This window comes from Pongo pygmaeus, chromosome 6 (assembly GCF_028885625.2).
Source record: "Pongo pygmaeus isolate AG05252 chromosome 6, NHGRI_mPonPyg2-v2.0_pri, whole genome shotgun sequence".
NCBI lineage: Eukaryota > Metazoa > Chordata > Mammalia > Primates > Hominidae > Pongo > Pongo pygmaeus.
In genome coordinates this window covers 11,447,684-11,470,197 of record NC_072379.2, presented here as the reverse complement: position 1 = coordinate 11,470,197, position 22,514 = coordinate 11,447,684, and the positions used below count along the sequence as shown (strand labels likewise).

The following is a 22,514-nucleotide window of genomic DNA, read 5'->3' as shown; positions in this document are numbered from 1 at the left end:
ATTTCCTTCATTCTGCTTCATTACTGTTGAAGTTTCCTTCCAAGTAGAGGGACCTCCACTGTTCTAACTGCTGGCCTCCCTCTGCCTCTGTTTTGATCTGATTGCTAAATTTGGAATGAAGAAACTGGCTGTGCAGCTCCTGGACTTTCTTTTTTTGAGACAGGGTCTGGCTGTATCACCCAGACTGGAGTGCAGTGGTGTGATCTCGGCTCACTGCAACCTCTGCCTTCTGGGCTCAAGCGAGCCTCCTGAGTAGCTGGGGCTGTAGGTGAGTGTTACCACACCTGGCTAATCCTGGATTTTGTCCTTGCAGGAGGCAGCCGGAACACGGGGAGGCCTGTGCGGGGCCAGGGCTGCCATTGTGGGGAAGTTTGCCTGGGTCTAGGGTCCACGGAGCAGGTGCGCTCAGCTCTCACAATGAGCAGCATCCTGTGACTTTGCCTCTATGGGCAATAAAGGTGTGATTTGGGCTCCGACCTAATATTTTAGTTTCCCAATTTGTTCAGAGCCTGGGTTGTTTACTGGGCCCCTTCAGGAACTCCAGTGGACCTTATGGGGGAGGGAGGGCCTGGTGAGAGACACAACTTCCCCTCCAGCCTGACTGTGACTTTGTACTGCCCATGACTGTGTCACGTGCACAGCTGGGAGGGCCCCATTGCCATCAGCTACACCTACGTAGGGTGACCTTGGTTGAACCAGGAGCACCTACCCCAATGTTACTGTGCCCTAGGGACAATGGGAAGCAGCACCTGAGATGGTCAATGGCAAGGCACTAGCTTAGGGATCTCCATCAGGGCCCTGGAATTCTTGGTTTCTAGCAGTAGAGAGTATGGTTATAGCTATGATCAGAAACTCAGGATCCTTCAGTGGGTTTCCTCCATCTACTCCAAACACTTCATCCCAGCGCACTTTGTTCTACCAAGAGAGCACTGGGGCCTGACCTCCTTAGCCCCTCTGAGTTCTATATTTTTCATCTGTAGAATGAAGAGAAGTGGCTGGGTGCGGTGGCTCATGCCTGTAATCCCAGCACTTTGGGAGGCCGAGGCAGGTGGATCGCTTGAGGTTAGGAGTTCGAGACCAGCCTGGCCAACATGATGAAACCCGTCTCTACTAAAAATATAAAAATTAGCCAGGCATGGTGGTGCACACCTGTATTCTCAGCTACTCAGGAGGCTAAGGCAGGAGAATCACTTGAACCTGGGAGAAGGAGGCTGCAGCGAGCCGAGATCGTGCCATTGCACTCCAACCTGGGCGACAGAGTAAGACTCCGTCTCAAAAAAAAAAAAAAAAAAAAGGAATGATGAGAATATGGTTATCTCATACACATTTGTGAGCTGTGAGGATTAAGTTATATAACTCGGTGAAACACTTAGCTCAGAATCTGAGATCTAGAAGATGCTCAATCTGTCTTCGTTAACTCATGAACTTTCCCAAATGCAAAGGTCTTAAATGACTTCATTTATTTAATTACAGAACTAATCAAACTAATTTGGAAGATAACACGGCAGAAGACCTCGAGAAAGCACTGCAAAATCACTAAGAAATAAAAGTTCAGGCCAGGTGCGGTGGCTCATGCCTATAATCACAAGGCTTTGGGAGGCTGAGGTGGGAGGACTGCTTGAGTACAGGAGTTTGAGACCAGCTTGGGCAACAGAGTGAGACCTCTGTCTCTATAAGAAATCAGCAGGCATGGTGGTGCATTGGCATCCTAGCTACTCAGGAGGCTGAGGTGGGAGGACTGCCTGAGCCCAGGAGTTCAAGGCTGCAGTAAGCTATGATTGCACCACTGCACTATAGCCTGGGTGACAGAGCAAGCCCTTGTCTCTAAAAATAAATAAATATGAATACAAATATAAATATAGATATATATAAACTAAACCACAAAAGTTTCACTCCTTTTGAACCATGGATGCCTACACTCTCCCTTACTAAATGATGTAATCGAGAGGTGATTTTCTTTCTGGGTCATGGCAGACACCACCTGTTTCTAACCATGTGACAATGACGGGAAGGGACGTGGCCTTACATCTCTGGAGTTAAAACCTCCAATAACACCTAAGGAACTGCCGGCGTGGTGGCTCACGCCTGTAGTCCCAGCACTTTGCGGGGCCGAGGTGGGCAGATCACCTGAGGTCAGGATGTTTGAGACAAGCCTGACCAACATAGTGAAACCCCGTCTCTACTAAAAATACAAAAATTAGCCGGGCTTGGTGGTGCATGCCTGTAATCCCAGCTACTTGGGAGGCTGAGGCAGGAGAATCGCTTAAACTCTGGAGGCGGAGGTTGCAGTGAGCCGAGATTGCACCAATGCACTGTAGCCTGGGCAACAAGATTGAAACTCCGTCTCAAAAAAAAAAAGAAAAGAAAAAAAAAAAAAAAAACCTAAGGGACCAAGGAACGGACCAATCACCGAGCTTCCAGCGCCCCCCTCCCCGCCCCCCAGCCTCACCCCTGTGCGCCATGGCGGCCTCCGGACACATCAGCCCCTTCCCCTGGGCCGACTGGCGCTCCCTGCGAGCCAGCCGTACCTGTAGTTGTGGAACCAGTTGATGACGGTGCTGGTTTTCAGGTTGAGCTGGGTGGCGAGGTCTTCGATGGTTTTTGGTGACGGGTATGGCTTTTGCTGATAGGCTCGTTTCAGCGCCTCCTTCTCCTCCGGAGCCAGCACCACCCGGGGTTTCTTCAGCTGGTGCTGGGGCTGTGGGCTGGCGCCCTGGCTGTACTCGGTGCCGACAGAGGGCGGTTCGCAGGGCTGGCTGTCACTGACTGAGCTGTGCCGCCGCTTCATGTAGGCTGCGGAGGAAGAGATGGCAGACTGAGGTCAGGCCCAGCTGGGACAGAAGCCCAAATCCCCAGTCCCGCTAGCGGGATGGCATAGTGCCGGCTTGCGGGACTTTGCATAGAGCATCTCAAAACACTAAGATGAGGCTGGGCACGGTGGCTCATGCTTGTAATCCAAGCACTTTGGGAGGCTGAGGCGGGCAGATCACTTGACGTCAGGAGTTCAAGACCAGCCTGGCCAATATGGTGAAACCCCGTCCCTACTAAAAGTACAAAAATCAGCTGGGCGTGGTGGTGCACGCCTGTAATCCCAGCTACTAGGGAGGCTGAGGCAGAATTGCATGAACCCGGGAGGTGGAGGTTGCAGTGAGCCGAGATGGTGCCACTGCACTCCAGCCTGAGTAACAGAGCAAGATTCCGTCTCAAACAAAACAAAACAAAACAAAAGAAACAACACTAAGATGAGAGCCATTCTGTTTCCAGCACATGCTCACCAAGGACCTGCTCTGACGGAATGTGAGGTCCTCACCTGTCCCTGCACAACTTAACAGTTTAGTAGGGGAGGCAGAGAAGTATCCAGAGAGATGTTCCCAGCAGAGTGAAAAGTGGGGTGGGGGTAAGTAAGTGCAAGGGACCATGGGGATACTGAGAAGAGTTCCTCAGCCAGGCCTGGGTGTGAGTGGCAAGCCACCCAGGTGCCGAGGCAAGAGACCGAGGACATGAGCTGTTCCAGTATAACAAAATATAAAACAAGAATAGTTATACCAGATATAGATCTTAGAGATGATTATATATGAATATCATTAATCATTAGTTGGTAGTAATCACTCTTTATTCCAATATTATAATAATCCTCGCTCTACAATCATAACCTAGGAAAAACCAGGCCATACAGAGATAGCAGCTGAGGGGACATAGTGAGGAGTGACCAGAAGACAAGACTGCGAGCCTTCTGTTATGCCCAGACACAGCCACCAGAGGGCTCCTTGGTCTAGCGGTGACACCAGCATCTGGGAAGACGCCAGTTGCCAGGTGGACCGTGGTCTAGCGGTAGCCTCAGTGTCAAGGAAAAACACCGACTACTTAGCAGACCAGGAAAGGGAGTTTCCCTTTCCCCAGGGGAAGTTTAGAGAAGGCTCTACTCCTCCACCTCTTGTGGAGGCTCGCCCACAGTTATCCGGAGGCCTAACCGTCTCCCTGTGATGCTGTGCTTCAGTGGTCACGCTCCTAGTCCGCCTTCATGTTCCATCCTGTACGCCTGGCTCTGCCTTCTAGATAGCAGTAGCAAATTAGTGAAAGTACTAAAAGTCTCTAATAATGGTGTAAGTTGTTTCTCTCTTTGTCTCCTCTCTCTCTCTCTGCCTTGGCTGCCAGGCAGGGAAGGGCCCCCTGTCCAGTGGACACGTGACCCATGTGACCTTACCTATGATTGGAGGTGGCTCACTCTCCTTATCCTGCCCCTTTGTCTTGTATCCAATAAATATCAGTGCAGCCTGGCATTCGGGGCCACTACCAGTCTCCGCGTCTTGGTGGCAGTGGTCCCCCGGGCCCAGCTGCCTTTTCTTTTATCTCTTTGTCTTGTGTCTTTATTTCTACACTCTTTCGTCTCCGCACACAGGGAGAGACCCACCGACCCTGTGGGGCTGGTCCCTACACCTGGGGAGGGGGAAGGGGAAGTTGCCTAGAAGAGATGATGTTTAAACTGAATCTTGAAGGACATCGCTGGGTGCGGTGGCTCTCGCCTATAATCTCTGCACTTTGGGAAGCTGAGGTGGGAGGATTGCTTGAGCCTGGGAGTTTGAGACCAGCCTGGAGAACAATAGCGAGACCCTGTCTCAAAAAAAATTTAAAAATTAGCCAGGTGTGGTGGCATGCACCTGTAGTCCCAGCTACTCGGGTAACTGAGATGGGAGGATCACTTGAGCCCAGAACACCGAGGCTGCAGCAGTGAGCTATGATTGCATCACTGCCCTCCAGCCTGGGCAACAGAGACCCTGTCTCTAAAAAAATAAAATAAAATAAAATAAACAACTTAGGCAAGGGATTTCCTTAATTAACTTGCTATTTTGTCATGAGAACTCAGAAGCAACTGAGAAGGTAAATCTTCCCCACAGAAAACCCAAACAGCGGAGTCAAAGCTGTTGGATCCAGAGAAAGGAGTTGGATTGTCCAACCTTGGGGACTCCCTCCAGTTCCCTCCTAGGGGACAGACAACTGACCAGGGGCTAGCGGGGGGCTGGTGAAGGCCTCTCTAGGGAGCAGCCGTCGTGTCCGGCACCCCCAGGAGTGAAGAGAAGGCCACGGGACCACAGTGGCTTTGGAGACTGGGGCACCTTTGAAAAGGTCTGGGCCCCGCAGAAACAGTAACTCATTTGTAACACAAGAGGGCGCCCCGAGCCTGTGCAGAGGGAAAGATGAGAGGCCTGGGAAGCCCTGGAGACGTATTTGCGGGGACTAAGGTCCTTTCCTAAGGGCCCCAGGGTGAGAAACACAGCAGAGAGCCCGGTTGTCAGGGCCTCCTCCCTCCTAAGGGCCGAGGGCTGCCTCCTGGCGAGGGCAGGAAGCTTCACGCTGCTCGGATGATGGGATAATGGGAAACTCTGCACAGATATATTGTGTTCATGACAGCATTCTCTCTACTTTTGTTTATGTTGGAGATTTCCCATAATAAGACGTTGAAAGGGCCGGGCGCAGTGGCTCATGCCTGTAATCCCAGCGCTTTGGGAGGCTGAGATGGGAGGACTGCTTGAGGCTAGGAGTTCAAGATCAGCCTGGGCAATATAGCGAGACTTTAAAAAACAAACAAAAAAACAAAACGAAAAATAAGTTGAAAACTTTTGGGGGGGGCAATGTGGCACCAGGCCTCTGCAGCTTACAGTGCTGCCTGGGGCTGCCCAAGAGGCGTGGCCTACCTCAGACCCTTAGACTACAGGCCCAAGGACAGGCCAGAGCCCGCTAGAGGGGCCCTGAATGGGGCAGAGGCCACTACCTGGGCAGGTCATCAGTGGGCAGCAGCAGTGTCCTTCGGTCATCCCAGGGGGGCAGCTCGCAGCACAGGCAGCGGACGTATATTTAAGAGCATCTGCTTTGAAATTGGACAGCCCTGAGTGTGAATTCCCGCTCCCTACTGATAGGAGCTATTGAAATCTGCTAGGCTGCATGAAGCCCCGAGCTTCATATTTCCTGGATAAGGACATCTAAGCAGGGTCGTGTGGATGGAGAGCAGTCTTAGCGCAGTGCCTGGCAAACAGGGCAGTTCTCAGAAAATAGAAGCCTCTATTATTATAAAGGAACCCCCATAGGGTTTGTAGAGAAAGCACCAGATACTCTCTCTCCTTCAGCAGCCCTTTCCTAGGTTGGGTGAGAACGGTGTTGCTTGGCTGGAATTTTTGGGTGAATTAAGAACTGACAGGCCTGGGTTCCGTACCCACCCCTGGCTCAGATGCTCTGTGTGTGTTGGGGGGGTGGGGGCAGGGTGGGCTGGGGCAGAACCACTCAAGGGCCTGGGATGCCCTTTTTTTTCTTTTTTTGAGATGGGGTCTCGCTGTGCTGCCCAGGCTGGAGTGCAGTGGTGTCATCTCTGCTCACTGCAACCTCCTCCTCCCGGGTTCAAGCGATTCTCCTGCCTCAGCCTCCCAAGTAGCTGGGATTATGGGCGTGCACCACCATGCCTGGCTGATTTTTGTATTTTTCAGTAGAGATGGGGTTTCACTATGTTGCTGAGATTGGTCTCGAACTCTGGACCTCAAGTGATCCACCTGCCTCGGACTCCCAAAGTGTTGGGATTACAGACGTGAGCCACTGCGCCCGGCCCCTGGGATGCCCACTCTTAGTTACGGTCCTCTGCGTTAGCTGATCAGGGAGGCTGCCTCTTCTTACGGTCAGACCAGCAGCAGCTGGTTCCCAGTCTCTGCCCCTAAGGGATGCAGTTCAGCCACCCAGTGAGCTCCCAGCACCATGGGTGACCTGAGGACTGAGGGTGCTCGAGAGGCGGACTCACTGGCGAGGACCAGCGCTTAGAAACTGCAAACCACGAGGCACAGCACACCGGGCTTTAGGCATTTTTCCTATGCTGTAGCTTACAGGCTGCAAGAAGAACAGGAATCCACATTCGAGATGACATGTGGGTGCATGTGGGGTTATTCCTCTAGGGAGGCCAAATCCCCACAGGCTGGGAAATAACAGCAAGAGAGAGATCTGTTGTGGCAGGAGCTTGCTCTGTCACTTTCCAGGCTGGGTGACCTTGGTGGAGGCACCGAACCTCTCTGAACCTGTTTCCTGATCTACAAAATGCATTTTTTTTTTTTGAGATAGGGTCATGGTCTGTCACCCAGGCTACAGTGCGGTGGCTCAATCTCTGTTCACCGCCTGCAGGGTTCAAGCGATTCCTGTGCCTCAGCCTCCCAAGTAGTTGGGATTACAGAGGCGCACGCCACCACGCTTGGCTATTTTTTTTTTTTTAAGTAGTGAAGGGGTTTTGCCATGTTGGCCAGGCTGGTCTTGAACTCCTGACCTCAAGTGATCCGCCTGTCTCAGCCTCCCAAAGTGCTGAGATTACAGGCGTGAGCCGCCGTGCCCTGCCTACAAAATGCATTTCTTATTTCTCTCTCTGATAACAAAGGAAGGCCTCTAGCCACCTGGTACATGCTCAGTAAATGCTGTGATAGCCCGATCAGCCACCCACACGACACAAAAACCAAATGCAGCGCCCCCAGAGCTGTTCCGCTCTCCTTGGTTAAAAGTGCTCCCAGTGCTAAAAAAATCTTTAGATTCAGGCTGCTGGAGAGAAAAAGTTACACATCTTCCCAGCCCTCTTAGGTACTCATTAGCGGATGACCATCCAAAAATATTTTTGCCCTGTCCTCCAGTCCCTTGGTCATGGGTCAATGTCCCTCATCAGCTGTGTGTGAAAGATTTGGAAGAAACAGCCTGTCTATGAATGAGGACGCAGCTGGCCCTGGCGGGGCAGGGAGACTTACCTTTCTTCTCCATCCGTTTCATGTCCATCAGCTTCTCCACATTGTTGGGGTCGTTCAGCCACAGCTGCATCCGGACGAAGGGCTCTCGTCCTTTCAGACTGAGCTTATGCCAGGGTTTGGGGCGGGCAAGGAGGTCGGAGACAGAGCCTTGGGTGAGCCCTAAGATGGTCTCCCCAAATAAGCGCTGGCCTAGAGAGAAAACAGAAGCGAGACAGGTATTGTCACCGAGAGCCAGGGATCTGAAGGGCCAAGTACTTGTCAAGGTTAAAATCAGACACAGGAGTTTAAAGGCCCAGGGTTGGGCTGGCGACATCCTAGCTTACAGCAAACACGTGGTAGAAATATATCTTCAACCAGACTTTTAATACTCTCCATTGGCCAGGGAGTTGGCATTGCTCTTGCATTCTCCGTACACACAACCAATGACATTTCTCTTTATTATTATTTTTTTGAGATGGAGTCTCGCTCTGTCACCCAGGCTGGAGCGCGGTAGTGTAATCTTGGCTCACTGCAACCTCCGCCTCCCAGGTCAAGCGAGTCTCCTGTCTCAGCCTCCAGAGTACCTGGGACTACAGGTGCTCGCCACCACGCCTGGCTAATTTTTGTATTTTTAGTAGAGACGAGTTTTTGCCATGTTGGCCAGGCTGGTCTTGAACTCCTGACCTCAGATGATCCACCCCCCTCAGCCTCCCAAAGTGCTGGGATTATAGGCGTGAGTCACCACACCCGGCCAATGACGTTTCTCTTAAGCCTTCAGCCTGGTGTGGTGGCCAGAAGGGCCCTTTGGGAGGCTGAAGCGGGAAGATCATTTGAGCCCAGGGGTTTGAGACCAGCCTGGGCAACACAGTGAGACTCAGTCTCTACAAAAATACACACACAAAAAATTAGTTAGGCGTGGTGGCGTGTACCTATAGTTCCAGCTACTTAGGAGGCTGAGATGGGAGGATTGCCTGAGCCTGGGAGGTTGAGGCTGCAGTAGTGAGCTATGATTGCACCACTGCACTCCAGCCTGGGCAACAGAGAGAGACACCGTGTCTCAAAAAAAAAAAAAAAAAAAAAAAAAAAAAAAAAAAAAAAAAAAAAAGGAAAAAAAAAGCCTTCAGGCTTTGTATGTGCTGCGGTCACACTAACACCTGTGGTGTTTCTCAGAGGCAGTGAAATCTCTAAGCCAGAGCTCAGAAGGCCAAACAGCAAACAGGAGACCTCTCTTGTACAACCTCAAATCAGAGGGCAACCTGAGTCTCCTTCCACAATTAGCAAGGTTATCAGGTCTCGCTGAGAAAACGGGGCAGGCAACCCACAATCACAGCAGGACAGAGGAGAGGGAGCTGCCCAGCTCTGCTTTTCTGAGAGGCCGGCCAATTCCAATTCCAAAGTCTGCTTTTGCAGTCTAGGCTGCCTTTGCTAAATAAAGTAGCTGGAAGTGGATCAAAACCCCTTTCCCGATACCTTTTCTTCTCCCAGGCAGGGGTAGGCAGCCCGCTTCACAGGCTGATCAGAGGGCATTTCGCTGTGGAGAGCACAGCCGCATTGAGTTGGCAATGCTTGTCAGGAGCTTAGAAAGAAAGGCTCACTTCTCTGAGGGCCATTCTGCTGCTGGTTTAGAGGGCCACCGCTTGTAAAGATACAAATTAGGATCAGTGATAACCTGGATGGCCTGACGGGAGTACTTGAATGAACAGGACTTATTAGGTGGAAGTGGAGACTGGGATCAGAGGGGCCAGCGTTTGACCCCATAAAGCGTACAGAACAGAAGGCACCTCTCCCCGTCCGGGGCAGGGAGACGACAGAGGGCTGGCTTGTTCTCTCTGTGGCTTACATCCTGTCTGTGAAATAGAAACACCACACAATGGCTTCTAAGAAGGGGGCCTCCAAGTAAAAGTTTACTGCCTAGAAAGCACTGAAGCTGAGACATTAATTTCTTATCAGTCTTTTTTTATTTTTTTCCCTAAAGAAACAGGCTCTTGCTATATTGCCCAGGCTGGACTCGAACTCCTGGGCTCAAGCAATTGTTCTACCTCAGCATCCCGAGTAGCTGGGATTACAGGTGTGCACCACCACGCCTGGCTTGGTCATTTTAAACTTAAAAAGAAAAAAACAAACAAAACAAAACAAAACAAAAAACTTAAAGATAAATTTACTGATTTTGTAAACCTGTGTTTCTCTGCTTTTCAAACTCTTTAGTTTATAAATGTCCCAAGTCCTTATGATTTTTTTTTTTTTTTTAGTTGTTATAAGAAAATTTTGGCTAGGTGCGGTGGCTCACGCCTGTAATCCCAGCACTTTGCGAGGCCGAGGTGGGCAGATCACGAGGTCAGGAGATCGAGACCATCCTGGCTCACACAGTAAAACCCCGTCTCTACTAAAAATACAAAAAATTAGCTGGGCGTGGTGGTGGGCGCCTGTAGTCCCAGCTACTCGGGAGGCTGAGGCAGGAGAATGGCGTGAACCCAGGAGGCGGAGCTTGCAGTGAGCCGAGATCGTGCCATTGCACTCCAGCCTGGGCGACAGAGCGAGACTCCTCTCAAAAAAAAAAAAAAAAAAAGAGAAAATTTTACTTAATGCTAACATGGTAAAAGAATCTATTTTCATTTCAAGGAGCTTGCTATGTTCGGGAAAGCAATATATATGAATAGCTAGTTGCTCTTTGCTTAGGCCTCCCAGTTGAATGGGGAAAAAAAAAATCAGATGATTATTCCTGGAAAATTATCTGTATGACTCCTAGATGTTTCCTAGCCATGACTTTTAATCGTTTTGGGGCTACAGACCCATTTGAGAGCCTGAAGAAAGCTACAAACCTTCACCCAGTAAAACCAACATCAAGGAAAACTCCAGCAATGATGGTGGCATGGATGATAATTTCAGCCTAGGAGTTTGAGACCAGCCTGGGCAATATGGTGAAACCCCATCTCTATTTTTAAAAAAAAAAGGCCGGGCGCAGTGGCTTACGCCTATAATCCCAGCACTTTGGGAGGCTGAGGCAGGCGGATCACGAGGTCAGGAGATTGAGACCATCCTGGCTAACACGGTGAAACCCCATCTCTACTAAAAATACAAAAAAATTAGCCGGGCATAGTGGCAGGCACCTGTAGTCCCAGCTACTTGGGAGGCTGAGGCAGGAGAATGGCGTGAACCTGGGAGGCGGAGATTGCAGTAAGCCGAGATCGCGCCACTGCACTCCAGCCTGGGCGACAGAGCAAGACTCCGTCTCAAAAAAAAAAAAAAAAAAAAAAAAATTAGCCGGGCTTGTGGTGTGTGCCTGTAGTCCCAGCTACTGAGTAGGCTGAGGTGGGAGGATTGCTTGAGCCCAGGAGTTCAAGGCTGCAGTGAGCTATGATCGCGCCACTGCACTCTGGCCTGGGCAACAGAGCTAGACCCTATCTGATTTTCAACATTTACACGAAATGCCACTTCCTATAAGGAGGTGGGCGGGAGTGATGCAACTGGTCTGCTTCCTTGGATGTGTGACGAGTCATGAAGGGGGAGATGACTCAAGTCTAGGAATCCCTGCATGATTCAATAACTGATGAACATATGGGAATTAGCCATTTTTTCCAATCAACAGCTACATTTTTATTTTTATGAATTGACTTAATTATATAAGGTCTCATTGATATGACTTTTTCTCTCATTCTGTTTTGTCTGTTGCATCGTACAGACATGGGGATGCGAGGCTTCCACTGGACAAGCTGGCCTAACCCCCAGGCTGTTAGATCACTAACAAACTTTAGTTTAGTATCACTAGCAAACTTTAGTGGTACTCAGCTACTCTGTTCTTTTTTTTATTTTATTTTTTATTTTTATTTTTTGAGATAGTGTCTTGCCCTGTTGCCCAGGCTGGAGTGCAGTGGTGCCACCGTGACTCACTGCTGCCTCAACCTCCTGGAGTCAAGTGATCCTCCCACCTCAGCCTCCCAAGCAGCTGGGATTACAGTGGGCGCCACCATGCCTGGATAATAATTTTAATTTATTTTTTTGTAGAGACGGGGTCTCACTGTGTTGCCCAGGCTGGTCTAGAACTCCTGGCCTCAGGTGATCTACCCGCCTCAGCCTCCCAAAGTGCTAGGGTTACAGGCCACCTGTCATTCTCAAGTGAGCCACCGTGCTCAGCCTCCCTTCTCTTCTCATCCTATGGGAGAAACAAAAGACACACAAGGCCTTTCCATGAGCAGCAGACACACTGCAACCACTTGGTAGGGCTGTGCTTGCATGCTCTGCAGAGAACACTGCCCCTTTAACTGACTTTCACCCTTGGGAAATAAAGATAGAAAGGGTGGGTTTCCAATCTCCGCGTGCCTAAACCAGGGAACCCTGCCTGGTTAACACCACACTGGAGGAGCACGGTGGTTTAAAAGGACAAAATAGGCTTGGCCGGCGTGGTGGCTCATGCCTGTAATCCCAGCATTTTTGGAGGCCAAGGCAGGTGGATCACCTGAGGCCAGAGGCCAGTTCGAGACCAGCCTTGGCAGCATGGCAAAACTCTGTCTCTACTGAAAATACAAATATTAGCTGGACATGGTGACAGGCACCTGTAATCCCAGCTACTTGGGAGACTGAGGCAGGAGAATCACCTGAACCCAGGAGGCAGAGATTGCAGTGAGCCGCGATTGTGCCACTGCACTCCAGCCTGAGTGAGACGGTGAGACTCTGCCTCAAAAACAACAACAACAACAAAAAAAGGCCAGACACAGTGGCTCATGCCTGTAATCCCTGCGTTTTGGGAGGCCGAGGCGAGTGCATCACTTGAGGTCAGGAGTTCAAGACCATCCTGGCCAACATGGTGAAACCCCGTCTCTACTAAAAATACAAAAATTAGCTGGGCGTGGTGGCAGATGCCTGTAATCCCAGCTACTTGGGAGGCTGAGGCAGGAGAATCATGTGAACCCGGGGTTCAGTGAGCCAAGAGGCTGTAGTGAGCTGAGGTCGCGCCACTGCACTACAGCCTGGGCAACAGGGTGAGGCTCCATCTCAAAAAAAATAAATAAATAAAAATGATGAAACACTGTAACATTCTTACAGCCACAGCAGCTGATGAGCAGTGACACAGAGCACAGAGAACCAACCGAGGCCGAGCACCCAGGGGGCTGGAGCATGTGCCAGGCCGGGGCCAGGTCTGAGGCACGGTGGGATGCCAGGGTGACGAAGTGAGTTCCCCAGGGGCTGCCCGCCCCAGCTGTGGGCTGTGAAATGGAGATGGCTTCGCAAGGCAGCAGGAATAGCAATGATAAAGTAACAATGACTATTATTACCAGTCAGGCCTGGTGCTAGAAATTGCTGCTACTCACACCCCCCAGGCAGGTGTGGTTATTCCAGTTTCGTGGAGGGGGATCTGAGAACGCAGGCCGCCTGGCCAGCATCACGGACTCAGTGAGCAGAGTGAGAACCGGGGTTCGTCAGACCTTCCACTAAGCCATCCTGGCACTGTCGGGTGGACGCTGCCCAGCTCTGGAGCCCCAAGGATGCCAGGCTCTACTGGGTGTCTACCTCTTTCTTTTTTTGAGACAGAATCTCACTGTGTTGTCCAGGCTGAAGTACAGTGGCATGATCATAGCTCATTGCAGCCTAAAACTACAGGGTTCAAGCGATTCTCCTGCCTTAGCCTCACCGAGTAGCTGAACTACAGGCGTGCACCACCACACCTGGCTAATTTTTATATTTTTTGTAGAGATAGGGTTTTGCCATGCTGCCCAGGTTGGTCTCGAACTCCTGGATGGACTCAAGCGATCCTCCTGCTGTGGCCTCCCAACGTGCTGGGATTACAAGCATGAGCCACTACGCCCAGCCTAATTTTTAAATCTGCTATAGAGAAGGGGTCTTGCTATGTTGCCTAGGCTGGTCTCGAGCTCTTGGGCTCAAGTGATCCTCCCACCTTAGGCTCCTGAGTAGCTGGGACTACAGGTGCACGTCAACACGTCCAGCTAATTTTAAAATTTTTTGTAGAGATGGGGTCTTGCTATGTGGCCCAGGCTGGTCTCAGACTGTGGCCTCAAGCAATCTGGACTTACTCAGACTGTCTCTATTGAGATACATCCAAGCCAGGCAAGATGGCTCATGCCTGTGATCCCAAGAATTTTGGAGGCTGAGGTGGGCAGATTGCTTGAGGCCAGGAGTTCGAGACCAGCCTGGCCAACATGGTGAAACCTCATCTCTACTAAAAATACAAAAATTAGCCAGGAGTAGTGGTGGGCCCCTGTTATCCCAGTTACTCAGGAGGCTGGGGCACGAGAGTCACTTGAACCGGGGAGGCAGAGGTTGCAGTGAGCTGAGATTGTGCCACTGCACTCCAGCCTGGGTGACAGAGCAAGACTGTCTCAAAAAAAGAAAAAAAAAAAACAAAAAAAAAAGACAGAAAAAAAAGAGTCTGCATGGATCCTCTGGAGTCCACTCAGACCCCATGTTCATCTTCTAACTGGTCCCCATGGGGGTGCAGGGTGGGGAGGAGGTGGGGACTGACCTGCAGAACGCCCGCTCCCTACTGTTCACAACTATAGGACGTTTCATGTTCTCAGAGGGTGCCTACACAAGTTGAGACTCTGTGGTTGGCTTGGCCTAGGGCCCGCCCTTCACCTGCTCCTCCTGCAAACTCCCTGCCACCTCCTGACTCAGCAGCCGAGAGGAGAACCTACCGAGGTTGTTGTCTGTCAGCACCTCCTTCACCCGCTTGGTTATGCCGTAGGTGTCCAGCTCCGGGGACATGGCTACTAATTCTTGGATGCTGAGGGCCGAGTGTCCGGAGAGAGGCAGCGGCGTTGTGGGCTGGGAGTCGGATGCTGGCGGGTCACTGGGCTCCGGTGGCTTGCCGTCCTTGCTCGCCTCGATGGGGGGACAGGGCTGCTGGACCAGCTCAGTCAGGCTCTTCACCGACTCACTGGAACTCATCGGGGACTCAGGGGCAGGGCTGCAGCTGGCGGAGGTCTTTGGAGTGCTTTCTGTAATTAAAGCACACGAGAAACCGTGCCTGAAAATAGCCGTCTTTCACCACGACCATCTACGTTCCTTATCTAGGAAATACTAATTAAACGCTCTGTAGGAGAAGCAGACGGTAGGGTTTTCTGTGGGTCTTAGTGAACTGTTTCATATTTTTTTGACTGAGAGTAACCTCTAATATTCCATATTAAAAAACAAAAATAACATCACTGCGAGAAAAACTAGGGATTTAAAAGAAAGGCTTCGGAAGGCTTAACATGAGGGCATTCTGCTAAAAAAACTCCTATTAATCATATTATCGCTGTCATGATTTCTTCTAATGAAACCCCATCATTTGGTAATTCAGAAGCACTTTGGCTAGATCATAACTTGTGTAGTTATGTTGTCCATATTTTCCAGAACAAAAAGCATAGACAGATTGTTTTAAATGAGGGCTGCCCATAATACGTAGTCACCACAGTTATGAAGACCCTTAAGAGGAAATGTGGCCAGGCGGGTGGATCATCTAAGGTCAGGAGTTCGAGACCAGCCTGGCCAACATGGTGAAACCCCATCTCTACTAAAAATACAAAAATCAGCCAGGCATGGTGGCTCACGCCTGTAATCCCAACTACTCAGGAGGCTGAGGCAGGAGAATCACTCGCACCCGGGAGGTGGAGGTTGCAGTGAGCTGAGATTGCGCCACTGCATTCCAGCCTGGGTGACAGAGTGAGAGTGAGACTCCATCTCAAAAAAGAAAAAAAGAAAAAACACCAAAAACTGTGGAAACATAAGGCCATAGCTTCTGGTCCCCCAGCACTGGGTCTCAGGACCTAGGGTGGTTTATTTTTATTTTTATTTTTTTAGAGATGGGGTCTTGCTCTGTGGCCCAGGCTGGAGTGCAGTGGTGCAATCATGGCTCACTGCAGCCTCGACCTCCTGGGCTCAGGAGATCCTCCCGCCTTGGCCTCCTGAAGAGCTGGGACCACAGGTGCACAACACCATGCCCAGCTGTTTTTTTGTTGTGAAGAGCACAGAACTCCACAGCACCCACCTCTAGGGGAAGACAGAGAGAGGCAAGGAGAGGAGGAGAACCCTGTTTCCCCAGCTCTTCCATTTTAGAGTTCTACCTACAACCTTGGGACTTGCCCGTTCTGCCTGCTTCTGAAAATTGAGCTCTTTGCTGGTATAAGCCATGCTGTAACCGACAGCAGAAGTGACTGGGCTGGTGTGGACAAGCCAGAGTCTACACTCTCTTCTGCCTTGCTGGGGTCGCTGTGGGTGCCCAGTGGGAAATGCCAGCTGGGCTCTGTTGGTGAGTGATCCCTCTGGCCTCTGATAACATCCCATAAAACCTGATAAAAGAGGCTGGATTTCAGTTCCGGGATGTCTGAGATAAAGACTTAGACCATTTCCTAATTTCTGCAGATAGAAACTGTCCAGGAGGAAGATGTGGCTTCGGGCTGAGGTCCTTCCTACAAGGCAGAATCTGCCCCTGGCCCAGCTCAGTGTCTTGGCACAATCTCTCCCCCGATGCCCACAGAGGGTGACACAGAGTAGCACCCCACAGTGCCAGGTAAGAGGGCCCAGGCCATGCTCTCTGCTCCCAGGGTCTTGTAAAAATTTTTTGTGTGGAGATGGGGTCTTGCTAGGTTGCCCTGGCTGATTCAAAATCCTGTGCTCAAGCAATCCTCCCCACCTCAGCCTCGCAAGTAGCTGGGACTGCAGATGTGCACCACTACACCTGTCTAATTTTTTATTTTGTAGAGATGAGGTCTTGCTATGTTGCCTAGGCTGAACTCCTGGCCTCACGTGATCCTCCCTTCTCGGCCTCCCAAAGTGCTGGGTTTACAGGCATGAGCCACTATGCCTGGCCAAGGGTCTTACTCTTGCTGCTTCTCCCTCGGGCCCTAGCAGGTCACTCAGTCAACATCAGCACCATGGTAGATAGCCTAAAATACTTGTTACCTGGCTGAAAAGAAAATGTAGCATAGAGCAGCAACTTAACTTCAATTTACCATTTATCTCAAGAGTCCTTTTCTGGACATACTGTATCCAGGATACACTAACCTGCCATAAATACATTCCAACTACAAGGAATATTTTGTATTCATACCTAGAAAGAGCAAAGCCTCAAATAAAACATTTGCAACTTAAGCGATCAACCCGTTTATCATCCTGAACCGGCACAAACTTCCGCCATCGCATAAGGCTGTGTCCTTGACCTGGGAAATCAGGTTACAAAGAGAAAAACACACGCCAAACCGGTTTTTGAAAGATGTAGAAGAGACAAGCGTAAGAGGCAGAAATGGTCTGTATAAATCTTTAGGGCAATGTGAATCTTACAAATCAGATTTCTTCTCTCTGCTCACCCCCCAGGTCACCAGAGAACTGGATATAAAACCCCACAAATGTTATTTTTGTGTCTGAAGCCGGCAGAGGAATCATACTGTAAGGATGGCGTGATTCACCCATGCGAGGGGCCGGCCTGGCAGATCATCCATCTTGCTCACCGGATACCGTCAAGGATGGCATGAATTTCCCAAATGATAAACAGATTTCTTTTCAGGTTTTGTGTCCTTTAACCCACAGCAAGGTCAACATCACGGCTGCCTGGCTAATAAACCGAGTGTGGTGCCGGCTGCTGTGGCACCTCCCCGTTTTGTTCTGGGTGCTGGCGGAGGCAGTCACTGTGAAACTCAGAGGCTGTGCAGTTCTTTCTTCCAGCACGCCTTGCAAGCCAGTGGTGTGGATTTCTGCCATCATGAACCCCCAGGAGAACTAAACAGGGGTGCTCACTACTGTTACAGGTGTCCCTCTGTGCTCCAGCCTGTGACTACAGACAAAGGCGGGCCCCCTGAGATCAAAGCCCTGTCCCAGCCCTGAGAGGTCCAGGCGTGTGAAAGTGACATGTGGCGGCTGGTTGCTGGAGGTGGCTTGTATCTGTCTTTCCACTCTCAGTCTGAGTCTAAAATGCAGAAGACCTTTGGGAGGCTGAGGCGGGCAGATCACTTGGAAGACAGGAGTTCGAGACCAGCCTGGCCAACATGGTGAAACCCCCTCCCTACTAAAAATACAAAAATCAGCCAGGCGTGGTGGCGGGTGCCTGTAATCCCAGCTACTGGGGAGGCAGAGGCAGGAGAATTGCTTGAATCGGGGAGGCGGAGGTTGCAGTGAGCTGAGATCGTGCCACGGCACTCCAGCCTTGGGGACAGAGTGAGACTCTGTCTCTAAATAAATATATAAATTAATTAATTAAAATGTAGAAGACAGCTGGAAGCTGCACTCTTCCTGGGAGATAGTTTACTCGCCAACAGACATCCGCATGCACAGTTGTGGCTACGGTCTCAGGTCAAAGAAACAGGATTGAGTACATGTTTTTTGCACAGGCATGGAGAGATGCCACAGCAAACAGACGCGTTGGAGACACCGTGAATCCACGCGCTCAGAATATCACGTTGGGAAGAAAGTCATTCTTTTCTTTTTCTCTTTTTTGAGACAGAGTCTCACTCTGTTGCCCAGGCTGGAGTGCCGTGGCACGATCTCACTGCAACTTCCGCCTCCCGGGTTCAAATGATTCTCCTGCCTCTGCCTCCCGAGTAGCTGGGATTACAGGTTCGTGCCATCAAGCCCAGCTAATTTTTGTATTTTTAGTAGAGACGGGGTTTCACCATGTTGGCCAGGCTGGTCTTCAACTCCTGACCTTAGATGACCCGCCCACCTTGGCCTCCCAAAGTGCTGGGATTACAGGTGTGAGCCACCGCACCTGGCCCTTTTTTTCTTTTTTTAATTATTATTTTTAATTGCATGGAACAGAGCAAAGCCTTGTTGTTTCAGAGAGTATCGTTTTAATCACAGGGCTCCATTTGCTAATGTTTGGAAAGGAGAAGTAATGTTTCTTTTCTATTGACCGTATTTTTGTTGTTAGGACAGACAGTGAATCCTACAGGAAGCCAACTCTCCCCGCTGCACAGATGGTCCCCTCACCCTCGCCACCCTGACAGGGTGAGCCACTGCACCTAGTCAAATGTATTTGTTTCTATAAAGACCTACAGTCAACATAAATCTTATGACTGAGTGCTATTTCTCCCACAATGCCTGGCACATGACAGGGACGCTGGTGACAGACTCAAAAGGCCACATCCTGTATGATGCATTTATCTTTTTTAAAACATGAAACTTTTTTTAAACTTTAATAAATAGAGACAGGGTTTTGCTATGTTGCCCAGGTTGGTCCTTAAACTCTTGGCCTCAAGTGATCTTCTCACCCTGGCCTCTAGAAGTGCTGAATTACAGGTGTGAGCCACCGTGCCCAGCCACTTCCCACATTTTACACAGGTAAGATATGGTGCCCTGGCCGGGCGCAGTGGCTCATGCCTGTAATCCCAGCACTTTGGGAGGCTGATGCGGGCGGATCACCTGAAGTCAGGAGTTCGAAACCAGCCTGGCCAACATGGTGAAACCCCATCTCTACTAAAAATACAAAAATTAGCCAGGCGTGGTAGCGCGCGCGCCTGTAATCCCAGCTACTCTGGTAGCTGAGACAGGGGAATTGCTTGAACCCGGGAGGTAGCGGTTGCAGTGAGCTGAGATCGTGTCACTGCATTCCAGCCTGGGCAACAGAGTGAGACTCTGTCTCAAAAAAAAAAAAAAGATATGGTGCCCCGAGACACACAGCCAGGAGCTAGGTGGATGCGCCATATTCTAAACAGCCCCTGTACAGCTGGTGGCGCCTGCACCCTGCACCCAAGTGTGCGTTAGTGACAGAGTGACTGCGCCTGCCTTCCCAGGCACAGTTTTTCTACAACCCACATATCGACATGCGTGAATCTCGAAGACTTAACGATGAGTCACAAAAAGCTGATCCACTCATAGGATTGTGGAAGGGAACCAAAACACATTTCATACCAGGCGTGAATGGAGCAGCGAGCTGAGGGCGTTTGCATGTGGTTCATTCAATTCTCCCAATGGCCCCTGGGGTGGAAATTTACACCCTACATCCCAGGTGAGAGGAGGCTCAGACAGGCAACGTGACTTGGTTAAAGTCACACAGATGGTGCAAGGATCAGAACCAGATTAGGAGGGGAAAACCTCGACGTTCCTACCCATCCTGCTATCTGCCAACACCACGTGATTCTGAATTGCAGCCTACTGTCATTCCTGCGTCATTTCACTTTCATTTTATTTTATTTGAGACAGGGTCTTGCTCTGTTGCTCCAGCTGGAATGCAGTGGTGTGATCATGGTTCACTGCAGTCTCGATCTCCTGGGCTTCAGAGACCCTCCCACCTTAGCCTTCTTGCCAATGCATGACTGAAAGTAGCTGGGACCACAGGTGTGTGCCACCATGCCTGGCTAATTTTTGTATATTTCGTAGAGAGATGGGGTCTTGCTATGTTGCCCAGACTGGTCTCGAACTCCTGGGCTCCAGCGAACCACCCACCTCTGCCTCCCAAAGTGCTGGGATTACAGGCATGAGTCACCGCATCCAGCCTACTCACACATTTTTAAAGCACCTACTCTGTGTCTTGGGGATAAGGGAGAAATCAGACAAAAACCTCGCTTCCAAGGACCCTGCAGCCTGCAGGACCAGGACAATTGAAAATGGGTAATTTGCATATTTTAAAAGCCCCACTGCACAGTCCCATCCATCCAGTTTTGACAGCAATAGTAAGGTGTTACATTTAAAAAGTGATCTATGTGAATTAATTTTTTTTTTTTTTTTTTTTTTTTTACAAGGCACTGAATCTGGCATAAGAGGAGCTTGGTTAGCAAGCTACAGAAAGCAGAGATAGTGACTCAAGCCCCTCTGAGACACACAAGGCATTCAGGAACTATAAAAGGATTATGAAAAATATTATATTCCAAAAACAGCAGGCAAACAACAGCTGCCTTAAGTTTTCAATGGGAGCCAATTGAAAACCCGCACCTGCCGTAATTCTCGGAGATACATCTCTCCGCAGTTCCTCCAATCCACTGTTGAAATTTCCATACCTGGCCCTCTATCCGCAGTAATAAGAACCCAAATTCCATTTAGTGTTCATTTGAGCAGTCAGGATACAGTCGTTTCTTATTATCTCCCCACTGTGTAAAAAACAGCTTGAAGGTGGGAAGTCAGCAAGCATTTTCACCAAAAAGTAATTATTGTAAGTGACATTTTTACTGCTGGCATGCCATAAGGCGAACTGTGCATTCGGAAGGACAAGTTGCTGAAACAAAATGACAGGGTACTCCGTGACATTCTGACAAGAACCCAAACATTATTTAACTGGCGGCTGGTCTGATGCGCCACTTTTCATTCTGTCCATGGTTTCGGCTTTGAGCCCATGCCAAGCCAGGAAATTCCAATGACTATACAGACAGACACGTACGGAAGGGCGGGAGGAAGGAGGGAGGAGGTTAGGGGAGAGGGGAGAGGAGAGGGTGGTCGTGGCCTGGCACATGTAAGTGTGAATGAGCAGGGAAGCCGGGCACAGTGGCTCACGCCTGTAATCTCAACATTTGGGAGGCCGAGGTGGGCACATCGCTTGAGGTCAGGAGTTCGAGACCAGCCCTGCCAACGTGGCAAAACCCTGTCTCTACTAAAAATACAAAAATTAGCCAGGTGTGGTGGCGCATGTCTGTAGTCCCAGCTACTCCATCTCAAAAAAATAAATAAGTAAATAAAATAAAACACAAAATAAAAAAACACAAATAAAAAACATCAAGGGAGCCCGGGAGGAGAGGAAAGGAGAGCCCGAGGGAGGGATGGGCCTTGAGGTGGCAGGGAGTGGTGCAAGATACAAGGACGCACGGCGGGCTCTGAGGTGCCCAGTGTGGGCATGCTGGGGCTGGCAGGAGCCCTGGAGGCTCAGAAAGACTCTTCCCAGCCTGCAGGCCTTTCTAGCGACTGGCGCTGACAGCTTCAGAAGCCACAACAGGGTGACCACCAGCCTGGATACTTCCTAGCTGGGTTTAGAGGGACAGATCGTGATGTGGGCACCAGACCTGCTCTGGAACTGACCCTGTGCTCTGAACAGACCACACCCCCTGGGGGTTTATGCCTGGAGTGAGTTTCTCAGCATCAAAGGGGAACAGCAACGCTCATTTGGCCTCCTGTTTGTTTTTTGTTTTGAGACGGAGTCTCACTCTGTTGCCCAGGCTGGAGTGTAGTGGTGCAATCTCGGTTCACTGCAACCTCCGCCTCCCAGTTCAAGCAATTCTCCTGCCTCAGCCTCCTGAGTAGCTGGGATTACAGGTGTGCGCCACCAGGTCCAGCTAATTTTTGTATTTTTAGTAGAGATGGGGTTTCGCCACGTTGGCCAGGCTGGTCTTGAACTCCTGACCTCAAGTGATCTGCCTGCCTCAGCCTCCCAAAGTGCTGGGCTTACAGGTGTGAGCCACCGTGTCCGGCCCTGGCCTCCTGTATTTTGGTCATACAGGCTCATATCACAAACATGAGACACTCTTGCATGACCAGCTCCGAAATTTCTGAACACCAAGCCTTTCCTCGGCCGTGGCAGCGACGCTGGGCTCCTCGGTTCCCAAGCCTTGCTTCTGAATCCAGCAGCAGAAGCTCACAGCCCTGCTGGATCTCCACCCGAACAGTCCTCCGTCTCCATTAGACACAGCCCATATAAAAACCTATGTGTTCTTCTTTTGAGTAAGACTGGCATCTTGACTGATTAGCAAGAGCTTGAAACAAAATATGCAGTGACTTTAGCAGATGTCACAGAGACACTCATGAGCCTTCCACACCTCCTTCCTGGGCCACTGGATGTTTCCCTACCACGAAAGAAACAAAAGTAGCCCAACAACATACTAAGGAATATCAGAGACGTACCCAGCGTGGCCAAACTACAAAATGGCT

At 50.3% G+C, this 22,514-nt stretch overlaps 1 protein-coding gene across 15 annotated transcripts in view; it reads right to left on the bottom strand.

Annotated features, from left to right (window-relative positions):
- CUX1 (cut like homeobox 1) overlaps nt 1–22,514 on the bottom strand; it is a 464,969-nt gene that overhangs the window by 42,222 nt on the left and 400,233 nt on the right. For 12 of the 15 annotated variants that reach the window (XM_063668185.1, XM_054496501.2, XM_054496505.2 and 9 more), the window contains 3 exons: nt 14,387–14,689; nt 7,761–7,949; nt 2,529–2,793 (listed from right to left, as the gene is read on the bottom strand). The exons of the other annotated variants lie outside the window; for them this stretch is intronic. In XM_063668185.1, the coding sequence (XP_063524255.1) occupies nt 2,529–2,793; nt 7,761–7,949; nt 14,387–14,689 (757 nt within the window). The remainder of the gene's footprint in view (nt 1–2,528; nt 2,794–7,760; nt 7,950–14,386; nt 14,690–22,514) is intronic. 15 annotated transcript variants of the gene reach the window in all.